The following is a 10232-nucleotide window of genomic DNA, read 5'->3' on the forward strand; positions in this document are numbered from 1 at the left end:
CACCCCGCCCCCCAAGTCCCGCAGCCGGAATCTGCAAGGCCTAATTTTTGCTGAAAATGCTTGGCTTTGTCTGGGGGGATGGGGGGAGACTTGGCGGCCGCATTAAAATTCCTCACGCCCCAGCTTGCGCAGCAACGCGTCTCCCCCGAGACTCCACTTTCGCTCTGTCAAGTACCCTTGACTCTTTATTTTTGCCCTTTTATCTATTACAACTAATTCGAGTTCTTTTGCCCTTTTCAGTCTAAGACGTGGGCTTTCCGCAAAGCCTCCCCTGCCAGAGCTCTCTCGGAGCGCGGAGCCTTTAGAAATTGAGGGGTTTACTGTCAAAATGAAAATTTCACTTCAAATTATCTTGGCTGATGCTCGCTCGCTAGGCCGGGGGCTCCCGTCGTAGCCTTTTGACAGGCACATCAGCGGCGAGCTTCCGCGTCGGGATAATATCATCCAGGAGAGCGAAAGTCAATGCGGTGACAGCGCAGGCCAGGACAATCCAATTACCGAGCCCTGGCCTGGGCAGGCCTCAGGCTTGTGGGGTGGTTGACCACTCAGGGTCCAGGGACCAAGGCCTGGCAACCAGGATCCAGGGAGAGACCCATCATTCAGTGGACCCCATGGGTCCCAGGAGTCTGGCTCCAGCAAGACTAAGTTTCTTTCCTTGGGGTCAGTGAATTGTCCCCGTAGCTGGCCAGACCCTGCAGGCCCATTAGCCTGACTTGCCCTAGGCTCCAATTCAATCCTACCCAAGTCTCAGAGCTGCAGAAGACCAGGTATCCCTCAAAGACCTGGTGTCCATCAAAGGCTACTCTCTGAGAAGTGGTCCACCATACACAGCTGGACTCTGTGGTTACTGGAATCTATTCCAGTCCCAGGGCCCCTCATCTCCCTGCAGCTTGTCCTGGGCTTCCTGGCTTGGCAAGCCCCTCTGCTTGCTGCCTCCACAGTACTAGGAACGCTGGGGACTTTCATGAAGTCCAGAAATGCCTCAGCAGAAGCTTGTGGATTAGCAAAGAGCCAGGGGTGGATGCGGGGCAGGTGCCCCTTAGGGATGCAGACAGCCTAGTAGGGAGGGACCACAGAAGAATCAAGACCAAAGCAGCTTCAACTAGTGACTTTGCTAAAAATGGTCTTGAAGAGACCCTTGGCAGCTCTGCTGAGTGCCACCCTCTCTTCCCCAGCCCTCAGCTGCCAGGACGGTCCACCCCACCCCTTGTCCCTGTGTCCCACACCTTTTCAGTTCTGCCTCCAGACTTAGGTTACCAAAGTTTCCCCTCCGGTGCCTTGATAACAAACACGGAACAGTCAAAACTAAGTTAGGAACAGTAGGGCCCTGGCTGGGTCTCTGAAGGGAAGAGTGTCAGAGTGTTGGGGACACAGGGACTGGCAAAAGCCTCTTGGTTCAGAGAATAATGCCCCTGAGGCTGACCACTTTGCTTCCCCACAGAAAGTCCCAGGGGATTTAGAAAGTTTAAAAGTTATTTTAATTCAGTTTTAAGAACCCCTATTTGCTCAAAATTTAGTGTCTGGTAGTAGGGAAGAATTTAAAGTTTAGGGTCTCACATCCACTCATTATGGGTTTGGAGGAGCCCCCCCCTTACACTTTTAACATCTTAGAAATGGTTTACTTAGACTTGGATTGACAACCACTTTATTGGGGAAGAGTCTGGGTAAGCCCATCCATCCTTCCTTCCCCAGGGGGGTCAGTGCCACCTCCTCCGGCCACCTCTGAAGCCCTGTGGTGTAAACGTGTTCGCTCTGCAATGCAAACACCATTAGGAGGGTTTATTAGTGTTTCTGTATTAGCCTCTCTCTGAAACAGGCAATTACTGGTGTGAACATACATTTTAGAGAACATAATTTTGTCGAGTCAAGAGTGTGCAATAGTGTAAACTCGGTGAAGTGTTGTTGGTGAGCTTAATGTGCTGAGGATGAAGTCTGAGAAAAGCAGGCTGAGGGATTTTTATCAGGAACACCGGCATGTCTCGAACCCAGGTGGAGACAGCAACTCTGAACGAGCCTCGGGACCCAAACACCTTCTCCGTGTAAACTTTGGACTTAAACTTTATGCTTCGGGGAACTCCAGCCTTCCCGGAGTTCAGGGATGGCTCAGGTGGACCCAAGATCAGTTGGGACCAAGTCCTGGAGATATAGCAGGTGGGGGTTCCTCCATCACCCCAGAGCTTAAGTTCAGATCCTCTGTCTCCGGTGGGTTGGCAGCCTTGGCTTGGCCACGCCCTCTCTTTCCTTTGGAAACCCATTAAAAAGAGAGTCTGGAGTCAGTTCCTGCAGTCTGAGAGCCAGTTCCCCCCTTTGTTCCGCAGGCCCGCCTTAGGCGCAGAAGGGTTTGCTGCCTGCCTTGGGCATAGCCAGCAGCTCCCGAGCAGCCCCTGTGGCAGAGGCATCTTGGGGCACAGTGGGCGGGAAGGAGCGTGTCAGGGGCGCTGTCAGCACATTGGTGCCTGCGCCCAGAGAGCGTCCTAGAGGGCCTGGATCCAGTAGCGCGCCCTTGGCAGTGGCCCAGGCCTGGTTCAAAGTGCTGTGCCTAAGGATGGGGTCGTGGAAGACCCCGTCCACCCAGTTTCTGAGACTAGTTACTGGGGAGTCCTGGTGCCTATCCAGGGCCCCAGAAGGGGTCGGGATCGCAGGCGTGGACGTGGTCTGTGCCACAGATGTACCCGCGGGACCTTGGCGTTTCAGCATGCAGGATGGAAACTCAGTCTGATTCAGGGCGGTGGCTGCAGCAGCAGTGGCTGTGTGTGCCAGGGACCAGATGCGTGGCTTCACCTCAAGACTCGGTGGTGCCCCTGCAGGTGCAAAGCTCAGTTTGGCTTCGCAGGCCTGAGGGCCGCCCTCGGGGCCAGACTCTGGTACTCCCACTGTGCTCTGGAGGCAGCTGCGGGCCCTCTCTAGGTCCTCCTCCAGTACAGCTCCACCAGTGGCTGACAAGGGCATCCGTAGTGTGGCAGAGGCCTCCTTGCCTGGGTCAAGCCCATCAGATGAGGCAGGGACACGCTCTGGGCCACTCTCCAGGGGCTGGAAGGGTGTCTTCAGCTCACACTCAGGGGTCTCGGCATCCAGAGGGTCAAAGTCTTCCAGGTCACTGAGTTCTAGCTCCTTGTCTTTGCCAATAGGATCTGTTGGCAAAACCACGTGGCCAGTGGAGGGAGACAGGGTGACATACCTAGGCTTTCTTTCACCCCCAGATAGCAGTTAATGGGACCCCACTCCAGCTAGGGTAACAGCCCAGGCCTCTCTCTGTCCTCCCCTCCAGTCTTTGGTGGCCCCAAGTTTCGAACTATGAATACCAGCTGGGCAGATCTGGACTCAAATGAACGAGGTGTGAGGTGTTTAAAACTTAACTTTGGATTTCTTTAAGCAAGTTCGCAGGGCACCACCTCCATCTTTTCTCCCCAAGCACGGGGAGAAAACCAGCTGACTCAAAAGCAGCTCACTAATTTGCTGCCCCAAGTCCATGGCTTTCTGTTTGCCAGCCCGCAAGGCACCCAAACCCTCCAGAATCGCCAACCCACCTTTGCTCTTGGCATTCTTGAGAGGCTCCTCCTGCGCCTCCTCCTCACCAGCTTCCTCCTCCTCACCCTCCCCGTAGGGCCGTTTCTCGTCCGAGCACTTGTTCCTTGGCGGCCACGTCATCTTGTTCTCCTTCTTGAGGCGCCGGCGCGCGTTGGCGAACCAGGTGGAGACCTGCGTGAGGGTCATCTTGGTGATGATGGCCAGCATGATCTTCTCGCCCTTGGTGGGGTACGGGTTCTTGCGGTGCTCCTGCAGCCAGGCCTTCAGTGTGCTGGTGGTCTCCCTGGTGGCATTCTTGCGCCGCGTGCCGCTGTCCATGGTCCCGTACCTGGAGACAGGCTCTGCAATGGGGCGCCAGTCCCGCCGGGGAGATCACGGCAGAGCGAGAGAGGGCAGGGGCGTGGGGACAAGGCTGACCTTCTAGGGTGGGTTGTGTTTATGGGCACCGCCTTGCCTTTTATGGGCCGAGGGCGAAGATAATGTCATTAAAATGACTGGGAGCTTGGTTCCCTCCCAAGTCAGAGGGGAGGTCATGGCTTCTGTCACTGGCACAGACATTTGAGTTCCTTTAAAGGGACTTCTCTTCTACACCTTTGGTCCCCAAACTATACAAATGTAACCTAGCATCTGTGAGCCTGTGTCCAGAGGCAGAAGTTGGGGGTGGGGACCTGAGGAGCGAGGTTCAGGGCTTTGGCTGGACTGGTAATGGTCCAGGTTGGAGGGTGGACCAGTGAGCTGTCCCCAACCTGGGCATGGAGGACCAAAAGGCTTTCTCTCCTGATTCAAACTCTAGGGTCAATGGCCCTGGCTCAGACACCCAACCAGTGCTGTACTTTTTAGGGTGCAGGGAGGGGTCTCAGACCGTGCAAAGAAGCAGTCATGTGGGCTGAACTTTCTGGAAGTGACTTGCTAAAAAAAATCACAGTACTGAGATTTCCACAGTCCCTCTCAACAGTGTGAGGAGCATGGCAGGGTGGGATGAACCACCCTCCATCCTCCATCCTCCCACCTCCCAGGGGGGCCTGGTGATGGAGGTTATAAGGAGTGGGGTGGCTGGTGCCTGGCAGAATAGTGGTAGTGAAAGAGGGGGTCTGATCCCTCACCTGTCATATGGATACTGGCCCAGAGCCGGTTCATAAGGGTAGTAGGCTGCAGCTGCAGCAGGTGCTAGGCCCCCATGTGAGGATCCTGTCCCTTCCTTGGACTCGAAGCTGTTCTGTAAGAGGCAAGGCAGCTGAGGACTCAGCCTCTGAGGACCCCATTAAAAATCCTTCCCTAAGCCCCACCCCCTCCAGTGTGCTTAGCTCAGATACCTACAGGTATCTAACAGCCCCTAACAGCCCCCAAAGCTGGCAGACTCCAGCCCATCTCCTGCTGGTCTCAATAGCCAGTCCCCCCAACTATCTGTGTGGACAGGAAGGAGGTGTTTTGGGGGGAAAACACAGATAGATCAGAGAGTGAAAGCGAAATGGGAAGGGAAGAGAAGAGGAGAGGGAAAGCAGGAGTTCAGGACTGAGCCTGGAAGAAGAGAGGAGGCTGCGGTGAGCTGCTGAGAACTGGAAGGAGGCGGCCAGGCAGTCACAGAAAGAGTAAGGTCGGAGTGGAGGCCTCCAGCAGAAGGGGAAGGCAGGGAGGGAGGAGCTAGGGCGGGGGTCTGGAGAAAGGGGGGAGGGAGGAGGGGAGTGTAGTTTAGTGGGGAGAGGGTGCCCAGAGCTGGGAGGAGCACATGGAGGAGCCAGGCAGGGGAGCCGGACTCGGATCAGAATCTAGACAAACCAAAACACTTTAGACACTGCTGGCTGGCAGGGCAAGTCACCCCGAGCCGGGATTGGGTGTCGCCGCAGCCCTGGCTGAACCCTGTCAGGTTTCTCTTCCCATCCCCCATCCTCCACCGCTCGGGTACTCAGGGGACTTGAAATCCTGGTGGAAGTAGGGTTCTCAAACCCAAGGTCTGGGCGGGGCTCGGTGGGAGGGGGTGCGACCCTTACCAGAGAATAGAAGGCAGACGCCTCAGAGCCGTAGGTCACGTAGTTGCCGTAACCTTGCGAACTTCCGTAGGGGCCTCCATAGACGCCGAGCGCAGCAGCAGAATTGAGTTCGTGGCGAGCAGTGGCCAGCAGCCGGCTCTCATAGACCGGGCAGTAGACTGGCGCCTGGGCGGAGGCAGCAGGCCCGGAATCCGCCAGTGTGCGGCCACCGGACTCACAGCACGTGCTCAGGGAGTTGGTGGTCATCAGGAACTGGGGAGAGAGGATGGAAGGAACCATGCGCACCCAGACACTAGGCTAGGGCACTGGGCCCTTAGGGACCCCACGTGTCTCTAGGGGTCTCGGACTGTCCCCGCCAGACAAGTTCTTCCCCCTCAGCCTGTACAGTCCTTGCCTCCTCTGGCCACATGGGGCCCGGCCAGCTGTTAGCTTGTTTGCCTACCCTGGGTCCCCAGAATCCTCAAGGCTTCAGACCCATCGCTAGATTTTACCAGCGACCATGCCCTTGGGTGTTTGGTACCTATCTGCACCGAGGGGCGCTGGGCAAGGGATCTGCTCATTTAGGAAGTGGCTGTGTGTGTGTGTGTGTGTGTGTGTGTGTGCCCCAATACCGTCGCACCTTCCTCCACACCCCCAGACCCTGCAGAGGACCCTTTACCTGGGGGGCCGAGGAGTAAGGGTATCCGAACTGCGGGTAGGACATGGCGGGAGCAGCCTAAGATCAGGAGGGGCCGTTGGGGTCCTGCGCGACGCGGCCACTGCTCCGGGGCTGCAGGTTCCTAGGCGCTGGGAGGGCGAAGGAGAGCAGGTCAGTTTACCCTCGGGCGCCGCAAACTTTTCTAGCCCCGTAAGCGAGTGGGCGGCAGTGGTCCCAGCGATTCTTTTAGCTTCGAAGTCTGAACCCTGCAGAGGGCTCTGGGACCATTCGGCCTCGCCGCGGCGACAGAAATACATATTTTGCAAAAAAGAAAAAAGAAAAATAGAAAATAAAAAAGCGAGTCTCGTGGACCGGCAAGTCGGACGTGCTCAGCTTTAAGCTGCGGAGGCGCTGACGTCAGTTCTTGCCTTGGCTCGGCCTGGCCGCAGATCTTCGGGTCACTTGGCTGCGGGTCGGGCGGGGCGGGGCGGGGACAGTCGGTGTCCGGGACAGCAAGGCAGAGGGCCATTGGGTTTTAACAAATGAACTCCATCCCGGGAGTCAATATCGCCCAGACGAACAGTGCTGCTCCTTAGTCACCGAGGACGGAAGGCACTTTTAATTAGAAATTAATTAACGAGCACCTGCTCCTTCACACCCCACTGTAATCATTAGTCTCAATTACAAATGAGACTATGAAGGGACACACGAGCGAGTCTTCAGTGAAGATGTAATCAACAGTTAAAATTAGCCCGGCGCAGGCTGCAGCGGCCCGCCGTCCTCGCCGCGCTCCGCCGGCTCCGGAGACCCGGGACTCAGAAGGCCCGGGCGCGGCCGTTTAGGGGCGTCCCAGCCACGCCTCCCAGGACCGGGAGTCGGAGAACCCTCCTTCCGAGGGCCGCTCGCCCGCAGGTGTCCCCAGGGTCCCGCGCTTCCAGCAGCCACCGGGCCGGGACCTGCGGCGCTTCCCCTCCCCGGCGACGCCCGCGTCGGTGCCCTTCGGGGCAGCCTGGGGTCCCTGGAGGCGGCCGTCCCCTTCTCCACTCCGGGTCAGCCCACCGCGCGGCTGTGCTTCCTCCGCTTCCTCCCCCTCCCTCTTCGGCGAGCCGCCTTCCGAGGCCTACCCCGCACCCCTAGGCTAGGACGGAGACGGCCAGACGCCCCAGCTCTCCGGGAAGAGCAGATTTCCCAACTCAGGCCCGGGGCCGTTCCCGCAGGAGGCTGGCCGGTCCCGGCGACCATCTGGACTGGGTGCAAAGAAGGGGGTGTCGGGCGCCTGGCCCAGGCACCCTCGGGCCTGCTTTGCACAGCTTCCCGCCTGTGGCGCTACGAGGGCTCCGGGAGAGGCCTAGGGCCGCCCCCGGGACTTGCTGGGCTAATCAGGGCCCGGGGACCTTGCCCGAGTTCAAAGCACAGGCCAGTGTGGAGGCAGCTCGGGGCACCAGGGCCCCCGGACCTCGCTGGCTGCCTTTTGTGTCATGGTTCTCCGGGGCCCGGGCTCGCCCTGCTGCTCCGGCCCTGCGAGGCCGGCCTCCTGCGCTCTGCCATCAGCACAGCCGCGCACCACTGGCGCTGTGCAGACTTGCTCGGAAAGATTCCTGGGTTCAGACCTGTGAATCGCCCCAGGGTCACCCTCTAATTAATGATGACGTTCGCGCCCTCTCCCCAGCTGCAAGGCTGCCTCCCAGAAACGAAATCTGCCGGCTCTGACAGCTCGGTTGAAGGTGATGGATGACTATCTGGAGACCGCAGTACACATCATATAATATCTGCTGCGTAATTGCTTTAATTTACAGACGAAAATACGAGTTCTCCGATCGCGCTGGACCGCAGCCGGCCACGTCCGAGCTGCTTTCGAAGGGGAAACCATCGCAAATAATGAATAGTCGCTTCATGCAAATTATTCAGACAGTTTAGCGTCAGTAGCCGGGAGAGATATATATAAAGAACACGAGTCGAATGACATTAATAATTGTTTTTGAATTCCGTATTGATTTCGTGGCAGGCCGTGTTCATTTCTTTCTCACCTGAATTGCTAATACCACCTTCCTGTAAATAATAAGAAACTAGCCACCGGGGCTTCTGGAGTAGAAATGAATCTGCTCTCTCCCTCTTCCTCCTCCAGCTTCTCCCCTCCCCCAACCACCCTCCTCCCAGCTTCTTCCAGTTTTCCGGTTTTGGTGAGGCTTTTGCTGAACATCCGCCTACTTTTCATTATTTATTGTTTACAAACAACTAGCTTTCTCTAGGTAATGAGGTCTTGGTGAGGGAGGAGGTCTGGACCCTGCCACCTGGGTTCTGGGAGCAGGAATTCACCAAAGGACATTCTTCAACAGACTGGTCCTTCATTTCATCCTGGCAGCCCAGGTCTCTGGGATTGTTGGCCTGGTGGGACCAGAAGAAAGAGGAAGGAGTTGGAGGGACAGGCCTGTGCTTCTGCGGTGCATGGGGCTTCAGCTGGCTGTGCACAGTGCTGCCAGGCTGAGCTCATCATTTTTTCTTTCTGGGAAACCCTGTGGGGCTAGGGAAATGCTTCCCCCAAGGACTGTCGTTCATCTTTTGAGCAGACTCACCTCTGGGCTGGGGCAGGAGGCTATAGTGCCTGGAGTCCATGGGTCTTTGGGGGAGGGGGTTCAGGGCTTGCCTCTTCCAATCCTCAGTGCAGCCCATTCTGTCCTTCGCCTTCCAACCCAAGTGTCCAGTCCCCAGGTGCTGCTGCTCTCCAGTTACCATTTCCCCCTGCCTAGAAATCTGGTAGTCTGGACTCTACTTTTTCTGAAGATGCAGACTCACGTTCCACTCACTGCCACCCCATTCAGAGGCTGCTGGGCAGTATCCTGCTGACCTGGCCTGTTCTCACCCAGGCCCCACTGTTCAGTCCTACCTATAGGATCCACCCAGCCTATCTCTGGCCAGCACCCAAACTGGACATCTTGCTGACAAACCTGCTGCCTCGTTGAGGCTCTCCTGCCCAAACAGGATACCTGCTGGGACACCCTGGCTGCAGGCACAAGAATAATTATCCCAATGCTGTTCCTCAAAGGCCAAGGCTTGAGTGCAGGCACCGGCCCTCCAAGATCAGAGGGGAGTTTTAGAATCTCGGGTACCAACAGCCAAATGAGCATAGATTGTCAGCACTGTGCCAAGAACTCAAAGGGCCCTCAGATATAAATACACCCTTCCCTGGGATGCCTGCAGACTGGCAGCTGATCACCTTTGGCTAGGGCTTCAGAAGAAGAATTAGAAGTCCAGGGACCACCTGTTTTGTCTGGGGATGATGTTGGCCAAGGAATTGGTGACAGCTTCTGGGAAGACAGGCCGATAGTCTTGCAGTCAGCTAAGTCCTGGCACTCCAGAGTGATTCTCAGACTACCTCTTGGCCACACCAGGAGCCGGCAGGAGTTCATTCCAGCCCAGAGAGAAGTTGATCACAACCCAAGGCCAAGGCGGGAGCTCCGGGCACCAGGGAAGGACCTGAGGCATAGGCCCGAGTTAAGTCCACTCGGACACCCAGCGAGTGTAGGCTCAGAGACGGTCGAGGCGGGAGCTAGAGTGTCTAGGCAAACCCCGAGGTCCTCGGGTCTTTCCTTCCTGGCGTGCCCGCGCTCCACCACCCAAGCTAGTGAGGTGAGCCGCTGGGGCATGCGTTCCAATTCCCAGTCGTTCCCCAAACACCCTCCTTACTGGCGCCCTGTCCCTCAGCTCTCCGCTGCGCCCCCACAGCCCGCTGGGCGCTGCCCAAGGAAGGAAGGAACGCACTCGGGCGTCTAAGAGCGCAGGCCACGCCATCCCGTGCCAGCCGCTACCGCCCGCGGAGACCCCCGCGTCCCGCACCCTGAGCCCCCCTCCTGTCCCTCCCATCCGGCTTCCCGAAACTTGCAGCAAAGGCAGCGGCCTCCGGAGACCCTACCCGCCAGCAGCAAACTTTGTCCCCTCGGGCGCACGAGCGGTCCTCGCAAAGTTTGCGCGGCGGAGCCCATTCCCTACCTGCACCCGGGGAGAGCTCGCCCGCCCGCTGGGGCGCCAGGGCCGCGGGGAGCAGCGCCTAACCCGGGACGCACCGGGGAGTCGCCGCTGCC

At 57.7% G+C, this 10232-nt stretch overlaps 1 protein-coding gene across 1 annotated transcript; it reads right to left on the reverse strand.

Annotated features, from left to right (window-relative positions):
• Positions 1–2325: 2325 nt before the first annotated feature.
• Irx4 (iroquois homeobox 4) lies at positions 2326–6319 on the reverse strand. Its single transcript, XM_008852518.1, has 5 exons — positions 6175–6319; positions 5517–5768; positions 4632–4744; positions 3528–3856; positions 2326–3131 (listed from the first exon to the last, which is right to left on the reverse strand). The coding sequence occupies exons 1-5, from the start codon at positions 6217–6219 to the stop codon at positions 2326–2328; spliced, it is 1545 nt and encodes a 514-aa protein (XP_008850740.1). The 5' UTR covers positions 6220–6319.
• Positions 6320–10232: the final 3913 nt, after the last annotated feature.

The sequence above is a fragment of the Nannospalax galili genome, unplaced genomic scaffold (assembly GCF_000622305.1).
Source record: "Nannospalax galili isolate Female #2095 unplaced genomic scaffold, S.galili_v1.0 scaffold1146, whole genome shotgun sequence".
In the NCBI taxonomy this organism is placed as follows: domain Eukaryota; kingdom Metazoa; phylum Chordata; class Mammalia; order Rodentia; family Spalacidae; genus Nannospalax; species Nannospalax galili.